We start from the raw sequence: 22,362 nt of genomic DNA on the forward strand, positions 1-22,362 counted from the left end.
TCTCCACACGGACGCTAGGGGTCAGTAGAGTGATTCCTCCTCCGATGTTAGTTTCTGATTCTTCCTGTTTTGCTGGACTAAAGAGAAACCACAGCAGCTTGTTCGCAGCTTATTCTATTTTCTTGACTGAGTAATCATCACCGGAGGCGTTTGGGTAAGAATAAACTGTATTTATATTATCCTCGTACTTGTCATCGTGGTGCTAAATACGTGAAGTCAATATGAAACGATCTGAAGTGGACTTTGATCAAACTCTTTAAAAGTATTCACTGGGAAAAATGACAACAGCATCAACTGCAAACAGCAGAAAGAATATTTGTTTAAAAAATTACACGGTTTTAATTAACATTCCCCTAAAACACGACCATTGTTGCTTAATGTTAAGAAATACAATAATATAGGAAGTAATGTCGCTCTGAAGCTGCTCTGGAAACTCAAATTTTCTTTCCAGTTGTGTAATAACCTGCAGAATTTTACATTTTCACGCTCAGTGGGTAGCGCTGCTGCCGTGCAGCAAGAAAGCTGTGGGTTCGATTCCCGGCCTGGAGTCTCTCTGCATGGAGTTTGCATGTTCTCCCTGAGCATGCGTGGGTTCTCTCCGGGTACTCTGGCCTCCTCTCACTGTCCAAAAACATGACAGTTAGGTTTATTCCTTAGGTGTGAATGGTTGTTTGTCTCTGTTTTGACCTGTCCAGGGTGTACCCCGCATCTCACCCATATACAGTTAGAGATAGGCACCAGCACCCCTCGCTTAATTTAGATTAAGCATGTCAGAATTGATGTTTCTCTGTCTGGATACAAGTGCTTTTACATCCATATTATAAAAGGGATGTTTCTCTCTTGTATCAGTACTTTTGTATTTTTCTTAGAACATTCATTTGTTTGTTAAGACTTGTGCTCTATATCATGATTGAAAATACATAACTTCTCTTTAAATGTTGGTTATATTGTTATAATTTTCTTAGGTGCTGTAAAAAAAAAAGTTCCTTTTTTTAATCATCTACTTCTGCAGAACTCAGTGTGCAGCTGAAGAAATGTTATAACTAATCCAGTTGGGTGAGCTGCAGCAGAAACATGTGCAACTTGCAGAAGCTGAGTTGCCTAACGCTGTTTTAGAGATTTTATTGGAGAAATTATGCAACTTAAAGTTACAAGGATCTCTTTTTATGTTTCAGTTAAAGGTTAATTTCAGTAATAAAATAATTGCTCTTTTGCTCCAGGATGTCAGCGGTTAAGATGAGCGAAGGCAGTGTGCAGGTGGAAACCTGCAAAGCTCCACTTTTCTACAGACAAAGCATGCCGGCTACAGGAGACCCAAAGATGTCGGTTCTTCTCCTTCATGGGATCCGCTTCTCTTCGGAGAACTGGCTCCAAATCGGCACTCTGGAGACTCTTGCCAAAGCCAGCTGCCGAGCGGTTGCCCTCGACCTGCCAGGTGTTTCCAACGTGGACAAACCCACATTCAGTCTGTAGGAGAAGACAAATCAGTCCATCTAGATAAATCAAAATTGATCTAGGTGGTTTGTCCTTGACCAAAGGGCTTCTCAAAGAAGACATGGTAAAGCTATTGTCACAAAGAAGCATTAAAAATTCAATAAGATACCACTGAAGTTAGATCAACTAATATATTACATTGAAAGTGAAGATCATCAGTTGGTTTAGAGCTAAAGAATGAGTGAAAAGAAACTGATAAACATAAAAAAACAATGATTGAGTCCTTCAAGTCATAGATTATAGTAAATAACATATTTATGTATAGCATATTACATTTATGTCAGTAAATCTCTTTAATTATTACACACTCTAGCTTTAAAGCAGATGTAAAATGATAAGCAGATTTTTACTTGCAAATGAAGAGTTTGTCCACAGAAAGGAAAGGTTCCATAACCACTACTTTTTAAGTCTGAAAATGTTCCTTAAAAGTTAGTCTGTAGATGTCAGAGCTTTAGCTGGAGTGGTGTAGTGCACTGAAAAAATTATTCATGCATCTTTTGCATCTAGTTATAGCTAGCTAGTTACTTAAACACAAGAATTTCATGTCCTACCCCACTAACATGAAACAAGTGTTAAAGTAACTACATATGCTTAAGACAATGCAAAAGATGCAGAAACTAAGTATTAACCTCTTTTAACATCCACCTCATTTTGGATAATCCTCGCCTATTTTGCATACCCAAATGAAACAGCAAATAACTTAGGAACTGTAAGCCCAAATTACATGTGCAACACATTATTTGAAAGCTAAAAACCTCTAGTTTCCTAATATATAAATTGGCTGAGTAGAACAAAGACCAACCTGCGTCAGTTCAAACATGACTCAAAGTAGTTTTTTTACTCTCGAAATGATAGGTCTTTTTGAGGTAGTCAGTAGGTTTTATTGTATTACATTTGTTCTACATAATTTCAACCACAAATGCAGAAAATGTCAGACCTCTAGCTATAACAGTTCCAGAGCTGTGGGGATTTGGAACTTTTGGTGGCAGCTTGGAGCTGCGCGCAACGGCTCCACCTGATGGTCAAAATTTAACGGTGGAATTTTATGCATTCTGAGTTATTACCCCCATTTAAGGTCCTCTAGGTCGGTTTTAAGAGATTATCCCTGTAATGCCAAATGTATCATATTTGATACATACGGTTTCTCAAATGTTTTGCATCTGACACCTATTGTACACAATCAGATAAACCTGATAACAGAGGGCAGAAGACTAGACAAAAAATTATCTTGACTTATCGCATAGTAATAAATTAGTAATATCAAAAATGTATTTCTGTTTTTTCTTTTTACATATTTTGTTAAAAGGCCAAATAAGGACTTCAAACAAAAAAAAAAGTAATTTTCTGTTTTGTTTTATTCTTAGGTCGGGCTTTAAAGGCTTAAGGGGGAACACCGTTTTTCTTGCTTTTTTTTTTTTTTTTACATTGGGCCCTTGATTTTACGTTATTACCTCATGTTCTACTCACCCATATGAGTTTTGTGTCTTTTGGAGCCGTTCTGAACATATTCTGTTAGGTTATATCCTTTAGGATATTAGTATATAACCTAATGGATTATCTTCAGAACGGCTCCAAATGACACAAAACTCATATGGGTGAGTAGAACATGATGTAATAACGTAAAATGAAGGGCCCAATGTAAAAAAAAACGAAATTTACTTTAAGCGTGTGGCAAACACTTAGAGCAGTTGTGTCCAAATGTTTTAGCCCAAATCATCAAGCATAAAGTACTTGCTTGATGTTTTAACACATGTTCTCCATAGAGGGTTGAAATTACTTTTCCAATTAAAAGCAGAAAATAATGTTTTGTTTGTTTTACCTGTTGAGCAATAACATAAACATGCAACATTTTAATGAGAATTTAAAGACTGAATTATTGTATTTCCTAGGGCCTCAGAGGCTTGGCTCATTAAGGAAAAGTGTGTATTTTCTCCAAACGATTTTATACTTAGAATTTTATTTTATTTATTTTTTTTCCTGTAGAAAAATAAAGTAGAACCTTATAAGCATTTACTGTATTTAGTCAAGTTTAATGTTGTGTTCTGTTTAGTAAAAGATACCTAGATAATTATAAGGTCCTTGAAAAAAAAAAAAGGTAAAATATTCTTGTAGACCAATCAGCTGAAAAATAGGGATTTAAATTTGTGTCATAAAATGCTTTCAGTGGACCTCGTGATAATAATTGTTCAAGTAAATTGTAAGGTGAAATTATAAATTAGCCCGAGGGAAGAATCAGTTATGTCAATGCAAATCATAAGAAATAGATTTAGTATTACACTGCAAAAACTGATAAAAAAAAAAAGAAATTTAAAATGTTTTTGCCCTTGAAATATGATAATCACAGATTATTTATTCCAAAAAAGTTGAAAAACAAACGTTGTTTTCCAGGTTTGAAGACGTTTCGCTTCCCATCCAGGAAACTTTCTCAATTCAGAATATCTGGAATAGGGTTTGAGTACTAGGCTTATAAAGTGGCCCAAACAAAAGCCTTGTTATGGCTTAGAAAACATGCAAATTGAACTGAAAAAGTAAATCCATCTCTTAGTAATGGGGAATCATTGCTGCATTGAACTGCATACACCACTCCGCTCATCTTAGGTCTGGTGGTTTTATCTTTAGGATGCACCAGCTTCTGTCTAAGGGTCTTGTTTTGTTTTAAAGTAAAGACTTTAATAAATCTTTCTAAAAATGTAAAGAAAATCATTGATGTTAACATTTTGAAGAAGTTATTAAGATCAACAAGAAGCTTGAGTCCCCTCCACAGTGATACGTTTAGTCTTCTCTTTTAACACTGCTGTCCATCTTTCCTCAGAACTTGGTCAGTCCAAGTCGGCCAAAGCCCCAGCAGCTGTGGGAGAACTTGCCCCTGCAGGGTTCCTGAAGGAAGTGTGTGAAGAGCTGAGCTTAAACCCTGTGGTGGTGATCAGCCCCTCACTCAGTGGGATGTATTCTCTCCCTTTCCTCATGGAGCACCAGCCTCTAATACGAGCCTACGTCCCCATAGCGCCGATCTGCACTGAAAAATTCACCGCTGAGCAGTACCAGAGTGTGAAGGTATTTATCTTAGATTAACTTTAGCTGTAATTAATAATAACTGGATATGTTTCTAATCAATCATGAGTCTTTGTTTGGGTGTTTAGGTCCCGACGCTGATCGTTTATGGCGACCAGGACACTCAGCTCGGGGAAGTGTCGCTCCGTAACCTGAGCCCTATAACCAATCACAGAGTGGTGGTGATGAAGGGGGCGGGACACCCGTGTTACCTGGATGACCCAGACACCTGGCACAAAGAACTTACTGACTTTCTGGGTACTCTGTGAGACTCTTTGCCCTGTTGAATGGAGAGAGAAGCCTGACAAATGAAGCATTCATGAGAAGTTCCTAGTGCACAATGATTCCTGCAAATCAAATCACAAGAGGGGTTTGTCTGTTTACTAAATCCAGCAGCCTATGTGAGCACTTAGAAAATTGTTTGTTATAGGAAACCCCTCCTTATGCTGCTTTTCCGTTAACAACTGGGCTAAGACTATTCCATTATTTCTATTATTTCGTGTCTTTTTCCATAATGCCTTCTACTCTTATAGTACGTGTGACCTTTGGAGCTATGTATTTGTAACTAAATGAGTAACAGCATCCTTTCTGTATTGAAGACCTTAAAAGAGATAAGATTAACTTGCAATTTGTCTGCTGGTGTCTGAGGTCAGTTTATTTTAGTGACTGCTGCACAAGCAATACAGAATAGACCAACCTTTACTTAGTCTTACTTTACTTATTCATTTTAACCCTTTATATAATTTATTTGTTTATTTATATAATTAATGTGTTTAAGAAATGCAGGGCCCATTCAACCCTAGCTTCGTTTAATATGTACCCATAAAGACCACATTGTAATCCACTGTAAACCATGATGGTTTATGGTTGAATAGCCGTAAAATGCTAACCTTTTTTTTTAGGCTTTTACTAAATATTAATACCAAGATAAATTGATGCAAAGCATGTTTCTTATATTATGCAAGTCATTTTAATTATAGATGGGATATTAGCATTTTTTTATGACTATTCCTCTCCTTTATTAATAAAAATATTCCCCCCTGATGATTTTTATCTGATATAATGTATTGATTCTATTCTTTCAGGGATGTACCTATACTGATATTTATCGATATACAACTTTAAAACTGCTAACCAATATTTGCTGATATTTTTAAATTTCCTTATTGTGAAAAAATGACCTCAGCTAACATAACTTTAAGTAAAAGCGACCAGGTCTGTCACTACATTAGCATCACACACCAAAACCAATACAACATGGCCAAGAATATAAAAGGAAAACTAAATTAAATTATTTTATTTTTTTCAAAACCGGAAAATACCATGGGACATAAAAGAATGACATGAAAATTTAGCTGGGAGTAAAAATAAGATCACTGTTTTCTGAGTCCAGACTTACTCTGTGAAAACGTGGAAGCTCTACAGGTCGGTCCTTTCTGCCAGGTGCATCTCACAGTAGCATATTCATTAATTTATTTGATAAATATTTCAAGGAAAAATAATTTCAATTTCAGAATGAGCTAAAATACAAAAACAATAAAAAAAAAGAGAAATGCTCACTTAGTGGGTCTAATTCCTGTGTTGACAGTCATTCAGCAGTCACTGATTACTGTACTATGTTGAAGATTTCTAAAGAAGCTGTCTGTAAACAGAGCACTATCTTAAAATATACATATGGAAAGTTCAGTGGAAGAAAAAATATAGAAGTAAAAAGCTAAATTCATGCAAAAGTGGGAGATAAGATATGGACTACTTACGAGGTGTTTCTTGAGCCACCCCATATAAATGTATGGAGAACATGTGTTGAACAGTTGATTATGTATATATTTTCTTTTATTGAGGCAGAAAAGAGAACATGTAAGGGATGCCTTACCTCAGGAAAGGAGTTAAAGTACTGAATTGTTGCTTAATTGAAAAGCAAAGTCCTACTTTCAGATTCAAATAAATCTTGCATTCAATCACAAAGTCCTTGGGAGGTTTGAGGCAAAAAAATCCACAGTGACATTTCTGATTCTGAAATATGCTGGTTTTGGTTCACTGCATTAACATCAAGTGCCCCTCCTTGAACCGCCAAGTTAAATGGCCCTGGGTTCCATCATTCTGTTAGGGCTGTGATCAGAAGGAACAGACCCCCAGCTTCAAACCCGACTCGTTTCCTTATTAGACTTTTGTGCAAGTCATAAACTGTCCATTATGTACACCATTTTCAAGCATCACCTGTTCATACCTTTTATGTACTGGATCTCTATGCGCCACCAATGACTTGGGTGGGGGGTTATAGGTGGCTACCGATCTGGCGATAAGCAGATTTCATCACTGCTTTTGATGGATAAAGTGATTCTGCTGATCCAGGCTCTCCTGGCTCCAACAGATGCTGGGTGTAGAAATAAGTCAGCTGATGTGGCAGACATGCAAGGGCTTGTAGGGGTTTCTCCAAGAGGAAACGTCTGGAGAGAGGAAAGTCTGGGAGTCTCAACATGAAATAGGAGGATAATGGTTTTTATCAAGGGAGGAATATACCAGGATGGTTCAGAGCGCGATATAGCTTAGTTTGGATTTTTTTCAGTACGACTTGTTCTCATAAAGAGCACGTGTTGAACTCTTATTCTCAATGAACAAAGTCCTACACCTTTTAAAAGCCTGCTAACACACCTGTGTGAAATTATTAGGTAATAAGCAGAGCTCTCTAGAAGCTAACTAGATGTTTAGGAGAAAATTCAGACATTTGATTCGTGTTGACCTGGGACTCATCTAACATTCTCTGGTCACCGCCCCCCTAAGGACTGGGGTTGGGCAACTGTCCAAGAGAATCATGTCAAGAGGAAGAAGAAAGAGCTAACAATGCAGAACCCAACATGCTGTCTGTAAAAAGGAGCGCTACCACAGGTCATTCATCCCTGCTGCAACCAGACTCTACATGGCAACACTACAATAACTTGTGCAATGTATAATGTGCAATTTGCTATTTGATACCTGTGCAATAACCTGTTTCTCTATATTTGACACCCAGTGCAATAACTATATATACAAATAGGCATCTACACTATATTGCCAAAAGTATTTGCTCACCTGCCTTGACTCACATATGAGCTTAAGTGACATCCCGTTCCTAATCCATAGGGTTCAATATGACGTCGGTCCACCCTTTGCAGCTAGAACAGCTTCAACTCTTCTGGGAAGGCTGTCCACAAGGTTTAGGAGTGTGTTTATGGGAATTTTTGACCATTCTTCCAGAAGCGCATTTGTGAGGTCGCACACTGATGTTGGACGAGAAGGCCTGGCTCTCAGTCTCCGCTCTAATTCATCCCAAAGGTGTTCTATCGGGTTGAGGTCAGGACTCTGTGCAGGCCAGTCAAGTTCATCCACACCAGACTCTGTCATCCATGTCTTTATGGACCTTGCTTTGTGCACTGGTGCACAGTCATGTTGGAAGAGGAAGGGGCCAGCTCCAAACTGTTCCCACAAAGTTGGGAGCATGGAATTGTCCAAAATGTCTTGGTATGCTGAAGCATTCAGAGTTCCTTTCACTGGAACTAAGGGGCCAAGCCCAGCTCCTGAAAAACAACCCCACACCATAATCCCCCCTCCACCAAACTTTACACTTGGCACAATGCAGTCAGACAAGTACCGTTCTCCTGGCAACCGCCAAACCCAGACCCGTCCATCAGATTGCCAGATGGAGAAGCGCGATTCGTCACTCCAGAGAACGCGTCTCCACTGCTCTAGAGTCCAGTGGCGGCGTGCTTTACACCACCGCATCCGACGCTTTGCATTGCACTTGGTGATGTATGGCTTGGATGCAGCTGCTCGCCCATGGAAACCCATTCCATGAAGCTCTCTGCGCACTGTTCTTGAGCTACATGAAGTTTGGAGGTCTGTAGTGATTGACTCTGCAGAAAGTTGGCGACCTCTTCGCACTATGCGCGTCAGCATCCGCTGACCCCGCTCCGTCAGTTTACGTGGCCTACCACTTCGTGGCTGAGTTGCTGTCGTTCCCAAACACTTCCATTTTCTTATAATACAGCTGACAGTTGACTGTGGAATATTTAGGAGCGAGGAAATTTCACGACTGGATTTGTTGCACAGGTGGCATCCTATCACAGTTCCACGCTGGAATTCACTGAGCTCCTGAGAGCGACCCATTCTTTCACAAATGTTTGTAAAAACAGTCTGCATGCCTAGGTGCTTGAATTTATACACCTGTGGCCATGGAAGTGATTGGAACACCTGATTCCAATAATTTGGATGGGTGAGCAAATACTTTTGGCAATATAGTGTATATAAATACCCATGTAAACACCATGTGCAATAACCCTGTTTAATGATCCTACTAAAAAAACAAACAAACTTTTTCTTCCTTTGGCACATTCTTCTTCTCCTTTGACTATTTGAGCGGATGTAAAGAGTAAATGTATCCACTGTGAGATCAATAAAGTCAATCAATCAAGAAATTCAGGTTATTATCAAAACACCTCTGGGTTCCTTTACTCCTCAGGGGCACAACTAAAGTAGTACATTAAAATACTGAAATGGTTCTGGTACATAGTGTAATTAACTCCACTGTAGTTCATAGGGTTAGTTGTATTCAGAAAAAAGCTCTTTTTGCCTTAAATCTGTATTTAAAACTGAAATTATTCTAATTATTCTGTTTTGCATGGCAAAGTTTGTTTGAGATCAACTTCTTGTGGATTTAAAGTATTTTTAACTAGCATTATAAATGGTATAATTGGAGTCCAAAGATAACACCCCCAAAGGAACCCTCTACACCAGACTTCCTAAATTCTGGTTTTCAAGGTCATTTTCCTGCACCTTTTAGATGTCTCTGCTTCAACATACCTGAATCAAATAATGTAGAAATAATCTGGAGAAGTTAACTGATGCTGAGGAGATAAATCAGACATTTAAGTCAGGTGTGTAAGCAAAGGAACCATCAAGACATTGATTGATTGCACCTGCATCCAAACTTCTGTAAATGCAAATTACCAAATGAACACACCACACAGTTGGATGAAGTGAAAAATATGAACATTATTTAATAACTGATTCTCTGTAATAAACAATTTGAAAATATTTTACAAGGAGTCACAGACACAATATTTTACAAATTTTGCCCTCTTTTTTTTTTTTTTTAAGCTTCATCTGTACAAAAGAATGGAGCGACATGGACCATTGCCCAAAAAAAGGAGGAGCTAAACTTTCCACGCGCACATTCACACTCACCCAAACATACAATAAGTAAAAGAAAAAAGAACAGAAAAATAATAAAACCATTTGGACATCAGATCTCAAACTTATCAGCAGTGCTGTTTTCCTATATATATTTCTTAAACTTCACTTTAACTTTGACTGATTTAACTTTTTTTTTTCTCTATATGTTGCTGTTTTTTTCACACTCTTTGTCAAACATGGTCACATAGCACCAGACTACAGACTACAAACACATACGCACGTCTTTCCTACAGAGATGCACCAACACAGGGGCAGCGAGGGTCGCGGGGGGGAACGCTCTTTATGAAAACATCTCTTGATGTCTGAAAGCTGATCCCTCCCTCTCATCCCCAAGCTGGTCCAGTTAGATTTTTTTTATTTGTCTTATTTATTTTTTTTTGTTTTTGGCAAAAGAAAATCTGTCAAACCAGAGAAATCAGATTTGTGTGTTCCGTCAAGATGCACGCAAAGATGGGGCTGTAGGATTTAACAGGCCCGTGCTGCTCTGTGGAGACCCGCCTCCTGAGCTCACTCCTGACATCCCACCCACTCACAGACACAGGGTTCCTACACAGTGCTGCAAACAGCAGCAAAATATTGCAAATTAGTTCAAAAATTTTCCAAACATTGGCAATTAGAAAATAAACTAAGGGAAATGCCAAATTTTCAAAGTTCCTTATTGCATTAAAACTGAATTTCTGAAAAAGTAGAATTTATATTCAAACTGTCCTTTACGACAACTTAAATGTTCTTAACACGTCAATCATTTTACGACTAAACACAATGATTTTATGGTTCATGGTTATTAAAGGTGCTTTTGCCATGAAGAATGCACCGAATGTCAGTAAGAAATCAAGCAGTCCACACAAATAGAGACAGATTTAGAAATTGCAAATTTAAGTCACTCAATTGAATTTTTGCATTACCATTATTTTACACAAGAACTGACTAATGGTGGGCAGTGGTCCCAGAATAGTGGGGGTATTGGTGACTTTAAAGAACAGTAATGCTCTAAAAAGTAATTGTCTTCATTTACTGTATGCTCCATGGACAATAATCCACTGCTGAAGAGGGGATATGATGACGCTTGTGTAAGACTTACTTAGGAATTGGAAATATTAATAAAATTCTGGATGTTAAGACTGAAGTTCACCCTCTGAACACATCAGCCTAAAATCACCAAATCAACAGTGAAGTTTGAAGAGTATGAAATTGTGGCATGGGAGTGAATTCATATAAATAAAGGAAGTATGAATGGAGAAATTTATATCTGAAGATAAATTTCATAAATTGATGCAGAAATGTTCAAAAAGATGATGATGCCATATGCCTTAATGGAAACACGGGATTAGTCTATAATCATGAAAAGAAATAAAGCACTTATCATGGCTTCACCTGATCTGAATTAAACAGAAATATGACAAAATGAACTGAAGATCAGGAGGGCATAGAAGAGAGCTGCAGATCCTTTTGGACCTGGAGCCATTTTGTATGAAGTCTGGCTCAGAATCACACCCAAGCATTGACAACTGCTATTATTGCCATAAAAGCAAAAGCGTTTGTTATTAATTAAAAGTTTTTTGTATGGATTGCTTGGGTTCTTGTTGCTATTTGGTGAGTACTTCATGCTTATAGTTCATTTAGAACTACACATTTACTAAAGCAAAGGAGATTTAATATTTATTTCCCCTATTACATATTTGATATGCATCATGTCAACCTGGGTCTTTGTCCAAGTCTCATTGATGATTTTTATTTCTGAGTTGCAGAGAATCAGAATTTGTTGCTCTACAGGAATTGGACTAGTGCAGGATAACCTGGTGCAAATATTAGCAATAAAAAATGCTTTCACTCTACCAATGAATGGGAATTCAGTATTATGATGTTTGATGATTTGGTAAATTTGAGTTAAGGTGTTCTTCCCAAAACGGTCAGAAAAATCCGGATATCTGAAAACTCTGAAAAGTATAGCAAGTGTTTAAAAGTGTAGGAACCCTGCAGAAAACACCTATGGATTAAACCTCTCTGCCTTTCATCCTCCCACCTATTCATCACCTTCCAACTGGGCACAAATAGTGTCATTATGTCTTCTTACAGGTTTACGTGTGCAAAACGTCTCAGTGCAGGTGCACAAAGTGTAGGTTTTCATATTTAGCGTATGGTTCCAGGGAAAGAGAGGTCGTAGCAGGGGGTACATTTCCACAGGCACGTGTTTAGCTTTCATTTACAGACGGTGGAAATAGGAAGTTACAGACAGAATTAATGGCACAGGACAGAGACAAACAAATGCCAGAAAAGTACGACTGCATCAGGCCAAAAAGGCCAAATTAATAAATACTCTTTAAATGAAGCTCCATTAACAGTCTCTCTTTTTCATGTTTTCTCAGGTTTACTAGGAGCTCAGCTGCAGTTACTGTGCCAGCATGATTTGCCACATTAAACTGTATGAAGACTGTACAGAGTGTGCGGTTAAGGTTCAAACTGTTGTGTGACTCATTCTCACCTGAGCAGTAAAGCGAGATCTGAGTGGGCGTCAACATCCAAGGTCAGGAGCTTTTAAAATGGGGACCCTCCCACTGGCGTTTGAGCATTTTTAACGCAAACATGCATCAATCAACAATTCATCAGGAGAGAAAAACTAGGAAAAAATCAGACCCCAGTGAACCTTAATACATGACACTAAGAAAAGTCTGAAGGGGGAGTATTTTAGAGACAGGGTTTAAGTGGGGGAATGAAAGCTCCTCACTGAGAAACACTAAGGCATTTAAAGAGGCTTTGATAACTCTTTTGCATTCAGACATAAAACACTAATAAACTACACATTCCTCTCTTCCTCTATATCAACATTTAAATAGAGTAACACCTACAGTTCTGGTCAAGGGTTTACATAGGAATCGTCTGCATGGATCTAATTAAATTAATATAAAGTCAGTGTTTTTACTCTCGTTTCCTAAACATTTTCCATGATTCCAAGTCTGAATTCATGTTGATATCCCCCTATAACACACATGGACAAAACATCCCTTAGTAAGTTACCTCTATATTACTGTATAAACAAAGGCTGTGTCTAAACATCTGGCCTAACCCCTCAATCTCTCAAACTCTATATAGAGCGGGGACTATATAGAGGACTTTATAGTGAACTAACTTAACTGTTTGTTCAGTCAGATGATCACTACTTTTCACTCCCCATTGGTCACGTAACTCTGCACGGTCTCTGTGCCATCTTTGTTATTAGTTGCCACAGTCAGGCTGCAACAGCAGGCTGTGACTGCAAATCCCATAAGGCTTTGCGAGGAGAGCTCTCATTCTGGGATATATTTGCTCGTCTAGTGATCATGGATGATTACTAATTTTCAATGCATTGTGGGAAAATTTGAGTCCACTACTTTTTCATCCACTAGATGTTCGGACAGTAATTTAAAATGGCGTAGCCACTATATAGTGCCCTAAATAGTGGTTAGGGCGGACATTTTCACACAGCCAAAGTCCTGACATAATCCCAGTTGGATATTAGACCCTTTCTCTTTACAGAATCGGTATAATTTTGTTGTCAACTGTTTGTTTCCTTTTTATATAATGTGTAATTAAAGACGAACCGATGCGAAGACTGGAACAGGGCTGTAGCACTGAATAATCAAACTTAAAGGAAGAACTCGGAAAAAGGACACAGCAATTTAAATAAAAATGGGAAGAGACAGAGCAACACGGTAAACTGGGGTTTGAAATGAATGGAAACACTAAACAGATATGGATCATGGCAGTTTTCTGACTTAGACCAAGATCTTAGACTGCAATTAGTTTGTACTCCAAAGTTAGAATTCCCAACCTTCCAGAAGGAAATATGCTTTTAATTCATAGATAAAATCATTCTGATTTTCTAGTTCTGAGGGAAATGGTTAGCATAGACCGCACATTTTTTAAAAGGCATGGATCAGAAACTTTTTCTTAGGCTGCTTTGTCCAAAGTATTCTGATGTGTGTTTGGGATCATCTTCCTGTTGGAACATCCAACTTGTCCAAGAGTCAGCCATCTAGCTGTTGATCTTTGCTGATGGTAAACAATGTAATGATAATCCCCCTTCCTCACTGCAGCAAAACACAGCTGCTCAGCATGGTACATCCACTACTATTGCTTGACAGTAGGTACAATGTTCTTAGTTTTGAAAGAATTGCCTTGACTCCTTAAAATTATTCTTGTTCTTGATGCCATTAATTCAATCTTTGTCTTGTCTAACACAGAATAGGTTTCCCCTCCAAAGACATTTGAATGGGTCAGTTTTGGAGGTTGGTATGCTTTCAGTCCATGCTGATGTAAAATTTGCTATGCTGTGAGCAAGCAGCATTGGTGTAGCATCTTCAAGTATATGATAGGCTTAAGCTTTGGTGTTTCCAGTGTTTTTCTTGAAAGAAGTAGCCATTTTCTTTTAACGATGACACGTTTGGCAGGTAGAATCGCAGAGAACTAGGGAAACATGACATTGTGATGTTCTAGTTGAATATTCAATGATGGTATAAATCTCAACCAGCCAACATTTTCCTCCCAGCTAGTAGTCAGACTTTTGCTATTTCAGTGACAACTGAGATTATATGGTCTTGGTCTGGTAAAAAGGTTGAAACTTGGACCTTGATCCCAAACACCATCAAAAGTTTTTTTTGAAGAGTTGTATTAAAGGTATAGTGGATCATCTAAATAAGTGGTCCCCCTAATTGTCAATCATTCTGGTGATATGTTTACATAAGGCCGTTCTACATGATTGTCCCCTTTTTTACTGTCTGACATAGTGGAAAAATTGCAAATCTTCTTTTGGAAAGTAAGCTTGTATGAGCGACGCAATCAGCAAAATTTTCTAACAGAGCGTACACGAGGAGAAATGGGCTTGTGCACGCTCTCGCACACATTTAACAGGCGTTCCCTCTTAGAAGCGGGTAAAGGGTTGTGCATGTGCATTTTCTTTTTTAAAAGTGGAGAGGGCGGGCTTTTTAAAAATTCATGAAAATCCTCCACTATACCTTTAAGCATTCTTAATAGGGCCCCTAAAACTGAGGACAGTGAGGAAGCCAAGTTCTTGGAAGAAAACAAACCAATTTAAATAATCTCACCAACTTTTCCAAAGAGAGAGTAGTCCATATCTAGGGAGAATTATGCCAGATCAACTTCAAACCAAATTTGAGATAGGATGTTCCAACGTAGACCATGTGTGAGCAAGTGATGATCAGCAGTGAATTCCAGCATCTCCAACACCACTGAGGTTGTATGCTGTGTAACGATGTAACTGTATAATGCCAAATTCAATATGACAATAAAAACCCATTGTGACGACACTTAAACTCATGACCTGAACTTTATAGGTCTATCTTTTAGTATATTTCTCCATCACAACACTGGATCTTGTCTGCTGCAACACAGAAACGGTAACGAAACAGCCGTGCTAGCTCAAATATCACCCCTGGTACCCCCACCCCAAATTACGCTCATTTGACCAATGATCCTTGTGAGGGCTTTTTACACAAACGCACACACGCACACACACAAACACACACAAACCAGGCAGAACGATAGCGGTCAGGTGGCCCTAAGAACACACTATGGCCGGTTAAGTTTCTGTATATCGATAGTGTATCATAGCTCTATACATGGTATGGTAAAGGAACCGTATAGTAATCCCCGTGTGACGGCAGAAGGGAGGCTCTGGAGGGGGAAGGACATCAAGGGGAGCCGATCAGATTGAGGGCTCAGTGTAAAGCTAGTTCTACAGCGTCACTCAACAGATTCAGTCCTCCTTAGCATCCAAAGCCTCAAACATGGCTGCTTTTAAAGGTACTATACAGTAGCTTCACACTTATACAGCCAAAACAAAGTGCATAAAGGCACTATGAAACAGAGTGGCTCCTAAACACAGGAGCCTCAAATAATAGGAGTCATTATAAAATAAAACCCATACATTGCAATGGTTAGAGGATAAGTGACTACTACTGTACGTGATCACCAAATTTAGTGGCCCCTTCTAAACTACTGGTGGAAAATAACAATTAGCCCCTAACCCTCAGCAGTGGATGGTTTTTAAAGATTGAACAGTGTCAGTCAAAGGTAAATTAAACATGACAGACCCCTCCGAAAGAAAGGCTTGGAATTTGACACGAGTAAACCACATACACACAACAATTGTGATTCGGAGAATTGATGAAGTACTTCTACTGTAAGAGGTGAGTTTTTTTTTTTTTATAACTATTTTTTTCGAGGTCAGAATGGTTCGATTGATCATAAAAGAGAGTAATACCACACAACATCAACAATGTTCTTGTAGCAACCGAACGCTGATCCAGATTTTACAGCTTAGGGCTTACGAGCCAGAATTCACAAAGCACTGATAAACCATCATAAAAACACTTCAAGAAAAATTTGGTATTACATTTTCTAGAGACAATCACACTCCTTATCTGACATCCTTTTTCATCCATTTTTTAAGCCACTCTGTTAATTAGAGCTGCACAAAATGAATCATAATTCAGCTGCTGTGGATCTAAATTCAGTTTCCTCTTTGTGTTTTTGGCTACAAAAATAAGACCACAGGAAAGGATATCTCATTTTGGCAAATAGATATAGCGCATTTTAGGTTAACACTTAGCTTCCTTTTCAAATGAAAATCCTAAGCATACAGCATGTTTGGAATACTCATCACTTCAGCAGGTAATATTTGACATTGTGAATACTTATTGACTTTTTTTTTTTTTTTTGTCTTATCTATTGTGGTACAGCTGGCTGGAGGGTCCACAGCCTTACGAGAGGCAGATGGTGAGACTTTGAGATGAAGGCGAAGAAGAAGTCCGGCCCTGGGAGGGCAGTCTGTCAGGATCTCGCCCTTATCTAGATGATGGTAGTATTTGGATTAGACAGGGATTTATTTTTCTCTATTCTGGGGTGCCTCCATGGTCTTGTGCCAGCAGCTTGGCTTGCAGATGCAGATTATAAGTGGGCTGAGGACAAAAACATCCAGCGTCTAAACTGGGTGGCGCTGCACTTGGGGTTTCCAGCTAACTGTGAAAGGAAGTCCCATAATTAACTATAACTAAAACAAAAGCAGGGTGCAGGTAAGTAGAAGAAGAGTTGGGAGGAATCAAGTGATTTTTAAGGAAGGGGGAGGGGAGGGGGGGGTGAATAGAGCTGCAGTAAAATGAAGTTAATGTAAGAGAGAGTGATTGTGGGGGCTGAGAGCTTGATAAAGCAGGAGCAGCTGAATGAGCAGTAGTGTGTAGAGAGGAGGACCCAAGGAGTGACCTCTTCCACAGTCTGATGTGTTCTCCTGCAAAACAGCACAAACAGATATCAGAGTGGGGCATCTTTTGTATTGCAAAATACTAAATTTGAATGAGAAACAGTTCATGATTCTAGACTGAGTATCTGCTTTCTTTAGTGACCTTATTTCTACCTAATTCATTGCAGTCATCCAAAAAACATAGCTCTTCCTGCCCTTTGAACCTGCAGATTTGAGACTTGAGTCAACAGTTCTGTTAATTACTTTCAAGGTGATATTTTTGGAATGTGTTTGGGCAAAGTACTGTTGTATAGTTCTTGCTGTAACCAAGTTGGTGATTTAATTATAAATCAAGTAAAACTGTGAGCAAACAAGTTTAAAAATACTCTGCAAAGAGAAACTGCCCAGAGGGCATTTAATTGACACAACAGTGACAGTTTGAACTCCATAAATGAAGAGTTCAATTGTCTGTACCTTAAATATTTTAATATACACTATATTGCCAAAAGTATTTGCTCACCTGCCTTGACTCACATATGAGCTTAAGTGACATCCCGTTCCTAATCCATAGGGTTCAATATGACGTCGGTCCACCCTTTGCAGCTAGAACAGCTTCAACTCTTCTGGGAAGGCTGTCCACAAGGTTTAGGAGTGTGTTTATGGGAATTTTTGACCATTCTTCCAGAAGCGCATTTGTGAGGTCGCACACTGATGTTGGACGAGAAGGCCTGGCTCTCAGTCTCCGCTCTAATTCATCCCAAAGGTGTTCTATCGGGTTGAGGTCAGGACTCTGTGCAGGCCAGTCAAGTTCATCCACACCAGACTCTGTCATCCATGTCTTTATGGACCTTGCTTTGTGCACTGGTGCACAGTCATGTTGGAAGAGGAAGGGGCCAGCTCCAAACTGTTCCCACAAAGTTGGGAGCATGGAATTGTCCAAAATGTCTTGGGATGCTGAAGCATTCAGAGTTCCTTTCACTGGAACTAAGGGGCCAAGCCCAGCTCCTGAAAAACAACCCCACACCATAATCCCCCCTCCACCAAACTTTACACTTGGCACAATGCAGTCAGACAAGTACCGTTCTCCTGGCAACCGCCAAACCCAGACCCGTCCATCAGATTGCCAGATGGAGAAGCGCGATTCGTCACTCCAGAGAACGCGTCTCCACTGCTCTAGAGTCCAGTGGCGGCGTGCTTTACACCACCGCATCCGACGCTTTGCATTGCACTTGGTGATGTATGGCTTGGATGCAGCTGCTCGACCATGGAAACCCATTCCATGAAGCTCTCTGCGCACTGTTCTTGAGCTAATCTGAAGGCCACATGAAGTTTGGAGGTCTGTAGTGATTGACTCTGCAGAAAGTTGGCGACCTCTTCGCACTATGCGCTTCAGCATCCGCTGACCCCGCTCCGTCAGTTTACGTGGCCTACCACTTCGTGGCTGAGTTGCTGTCGTTCCCAAACACTTCCATTTTCTTATAATACAGCTGACAGTTGACTGTGGAATATTTAGGAGCGAGGAAATTTCACGACTGGATTTGTTGCACAGGTGGCATCCTATCACAGTTCCACGCTGGAATTCACTGAGCTCCTGAGAGCGACCCATTCTTTCACAAATGTTTGTAAAAACAGTCTGCATGCCTAGGTGCTTGAATTTATACACCTGTGGCCATGGAAGTGATTGGAACACCTGATTCCAATAATTTGGATGGGTGAGCAAATACTTTTGGCAATATAGTGTATGTGAAGAAATTTAGCTCATTCCTCCACTACTAGCATCCAGACAAATAAAAAAAAATGTTATTTAGAAACACCTTTTGTGTGGCTAACACAAACTTAAGTCAAAGAAAGCTTTATTAAAATATTTTTAGTGTGATATTTCATTACTGAAACCAAGATGTACCTAGACTTCTAATAACCAATCGAGCCAAATAATAGAAACTACAGCTGTTGGTGCATAAAGCCTGGTTTATGCTTGACATGTCGGCGAGGACTGATGAAAAACATGATGACCATTAGTTCCTACTGATGAGGGTTCACAAATATAAACCTCTAGAGACCTCTTATGATTTGTCCCATAAATGTAAGTATAATCAACAGATTATAAAAATAATAATAATATAATATTAATTAAATTCACACTGGAGAATTTTACCTCTGCATTTAATCCATCCCCTTGAGGAGCAGTGGGCTGCCATCGTGGGGCGCCCGAGGAGCTATCAAGGGTTAAGTGTCTTGCTCAGAGACCCAGAGTGGCAGTTTGTAGGTGTGGGGCTCGTACTCAGACTCAAGGGCGTAGGTTTGATTTGAAATTTGGTAGGGACACTATTGGTCGGGTGTCATTGGTGCTATGCTATACGCATGCCCTTTTTTATGCTTTATGTTTATCAATGTTTGAAGTATCACAGGCTGTGATGAATGTGGAATTAGGACTGTTTTCCACTTTGAAAATGGTTTCATTTGAACGACTAAGAGAGAAGGTAAATACAGTATTTTCTTTGAAGATATAGAATTGTGCAGAGTTAAACCCCACTCTTATATTATTATCTACTATGCTCTCTCTGTATCAAGCAAAATAATACATTCATAAAAATATTAACTTCACTATAAAAGTTGAACATCTGGGCTGTAGTTACTCTGTGTAGCCCATTTCATGTATTTTATCTGGGGCTGAAAAAATGAATCATATTAATTGATTATTTCAATAATAATTATTATTTCATTATTTCATTTCACTAATATAGTAAGTGATTCATCATAAACTAGAGAATAGAGACTCTAAAACATAATATATATGTAAAATGTGCCTTTCCCCGACAGAGCAACCCACTTAGATCAGTAGTTATACCAAAATTACAATATATATATATATATATTATAAGATAAAAAAAAAAATTCTGTCAATATTCTCCATCCAGAACTCCTCATGTGGAAATATTTTAGTTTCACCTGGTTTATTTAGACATCACCTGAAGCACTGAAGGGCCAGCTGCTTCACCTACAAGCTGCCCTGCATCATTATTACTGGATATCTGTGTTTCCTATAATCATATAATGTATAAGTGCATTTATAATAGTAAAGGATTTAATGAAACACAACCTTTTATCATTGTCCTATATTGCTTACTGTCTGACTGTTTAAATAGCTCCATATGTCAATTTCCATTTTTATGGCCTCACCTACAAACACAACACTGAGAAAAAGCCTAAGTTTATTCAAATATAAAATCACTTTTTACATAAAAGACAAATTTTTTTATAAAAGACAATATAACACTATCTTATCTGTAATTTAATAATATCCAAAATAAACAGCCAGATTCAAACATTTTTACCAGAAATTAATGTTTGTACTAATTTACTTATAGACTGTGTGGAAATCTATGAAAGATAAAATCAATGTTAATATTCTTCCTCTGTTTGTTCTTGTCTTTATCCTATTTCTAGAAGTATAAATAGTCAATTAAATTACTATTATTATGTGGAACCCTAATTATGCTTTTAAAATGAAAAACAGCAGATGTTTAGACGCCATTTCTTGTTGTTATACTCTATAGGAGAAATAACACCTGCTAATAATTATACCTGAACTTCCTCAAAGAGTCATCAAAAAATGAAAACAGTAATACTAAATATCGGTAAAAAGGAAACCCTCACATTTTCTTTTTTAGTTGGCTGTGGCTAAGAAACAGAAATGTTGATGGCTTACAGCCTTTATTTGCCCATTTTTCCAGGAGTCTTCAGAACTCCTGGCTGACTCAGAATATTTTGTTTTATAAAAGAACCGACAATTAGGTCGGTTCAAAATTTTGGTAGGGACATGTCCCTATGGTCCATATGTAAACCTACGCCCATGCTCAGACTGTCAGGATTCCAGGCTCTATGCCCTAACCATTAGGCCGATGTTGCCTCCAACCTTGGAAATGTCACTATGTCACTACTGTCACTCTTTGATGGCATAAAGAGGCTTTAAAATGTGGAAACATCTACATGTTGTCTGATGTCAGTTTGCTGTCGGTGCTGAACATGCACCCCTAGATTTCATGAGAATATTACAGGGAAAAAAGCTCCATAGAGTATAAAAGCTGCAGATATAAGCATAACTGAGCCTTTAGACCCAATTTACAGACTACTACATTTTATGATTATTAATATTATTTAACTTTGGCCTATAGAATCCTTTTTAAGTTATTCCTTACATAAAAAAAATGTTTTTATGTATAAAATAATTTTAATGAGCCTGAATGATGCCTATCCATTTTAAGGAAATGTTAATAATTTTCCCCCCCAAACACAATGTGCGGTAAGGTGAAAGTAAATCCATTTTAAATATAAACTGTGCAAGCAGAAGTCAGATAGAGGTGTTTTATCAATGTTTTCATGCAGCCTTTTGTTTGTTAGGATTTTATTTAAATCTGAAGTGACCTGGGAATGTTGATCCTCTGTATATAACTGCCAAGGATATGCAAGCTGAGTAATCTAATCATTAATGGATTCTATCTTAATTCCCAGTATTAGATATAAAACACTTATTTAGTTTTATTATTTGTCGCTGTTTTGATCAAAGCCAAAGTGTAGCTGCTGTTTAATCTTTAAGTCACCAACTGAACCTATGACGAAGGCATTTTATGGTTGTAATCAAGTCATGATGATTAAATATAACTTTAGCCTAAATGATTCCTAGAAACATGTGCCTACAGCTCGGAGCCTGTATCATAAATTTTCAGACTATTTTCAGCTACGGATTAATGCACATTTGGAAAAATGAAAACAGATTTACAGCAGGAGACTGCATGCGTTGTTAAGTTGGTTTAAACTAGTGTGTCGAATGAATACATCAAGTGACATGTTTTGTTACCGAATAATAGCTAAGATGTACAGTTTTAGACTCAAAATGATGGAATTTTATCTTTTTTCTAAGGATACTCTTGTCAAGTAGTCATCATTAGGCCTTTATAGATGCAGCAAATCTAGCAAACTGAAATAAGGACGTTTGAAACTCACAGCTACGTTGTTGTCGAAGCATTTGACAGGTCCTTTTCGATACCGTGCTGCCGTCATTTCTTCACAGGGATTTTCCTCCTTGACTGATTTAATACTCAATTAAGGAACATTTAAAAAAAATCTAACATTAAAGAACCCGACAGCTACAAAAGAGGGGTGATACTGTGTGATTTTAGCGACTGGTGGGTAAAATGTGAAAAGGATACATTCCTCCTTGTCCTGGGAAAGATCTTCTATCTCGCAGGTGCTGCATGGCAGCTTTTCTGCTACCACAAACAGCAAGTTGGTATTGTTTATCCTCTTGGCATGAATCAGCCTGCAGTAAAAAAACAACAACAAAAAAACAGACA

At 38.4% G+C, this 22,362-nt stretch overlaps 2 protein-coding genes across 5 annotated transcripts in view; one reads left to right on the forward strand and one right to left on the reverse strand.

The window, feature by feature from the left end:
- Positions 1 to 20: 20 nt before the first annotated feature.
- abhd14b (abhydrolase domain containing 14B) lies at positions 21 to 5,608 on the forward strand. Of its 2 annotated transcripts, XM_038272970.1 has the most exons (4): positions 21 to 154; positions 1,221 to 1,435; positions 4,307 to 4,548; positions 4,635 to 4,814. In XM_038272970.1, the coding sequence occupies exons 2-4, from the start codon at positions 1,222 to 1,224 to the stop codon at positions 4,812 to 4,814; spliced, it is 636 nt and encodes a 211-aa protein (XP_038128898.1). In that variant the 5' UTR covers positions 21 to 154; position 1,221. The 2 variants fall into 2 exon arrangements, with proteins under 2 accessions (XP_038128898.1, XP_038128899.1); XM_038272971.1 differs by lacking the exon at positions 21 to 154 and having other exon boundaries at positions 1,222 to 1,435; positions 4,635 to 5,608.
- Positions 5,609 to 9,553: 3,945 nt separating this feature from the next.
- cacna2d2a (calcium channel, voltage-dependent, alpha 2/delta subunit 2a) overlaps positions 9,554 to 22,362 on the reverse strand; it is a 260,234-nt gene continuing 247,425 nt past the window's right edge. For all 3 annotated transcript variants that reach the window (XM_038272939.1, XM_038272940.1, XM_038272938.1), the window contains 3 exons: positions 22,219 to 22,328; positions 22,013 to 22,095; positions 9,554 to 17,056 (listed from right to left, as the gene is read on the reverse strand). In XM_038272939.1, coding sequence (XP_038128867.1) covers positions 16,934 to 17,056; positions 22,013 to 22,095; positions 22,219 to 22,328 — 316 coding nt within the window. In that variant the 3' untranslated portion in view covers positions 9,554 to 16,933. The remainder of the gene's footprint in view (positions 17,057 to 22,012; positions 22,096 to 22,218; positions 22,329 to 22,362) is intronic.

The sequence above is a fragment of the Cyprinodon tularosa genome, unplaced genomic scaffold (assembly GCF_016077235.1).
Source record: "Cyprinodon tularosa strain WSP-4 unplaced genomic scaffold, ASM1607723v1 ctg85, whole genome shotgun sequence".
Classification (NCBI taxonomy): domain Eukaryota; kingdom Metazoa; phylum Chordata; class Actinopteri; order Cyprinodontiformes; family Cyprinodontidae; genus Cyprinodon; species Cyprinodon tularosa.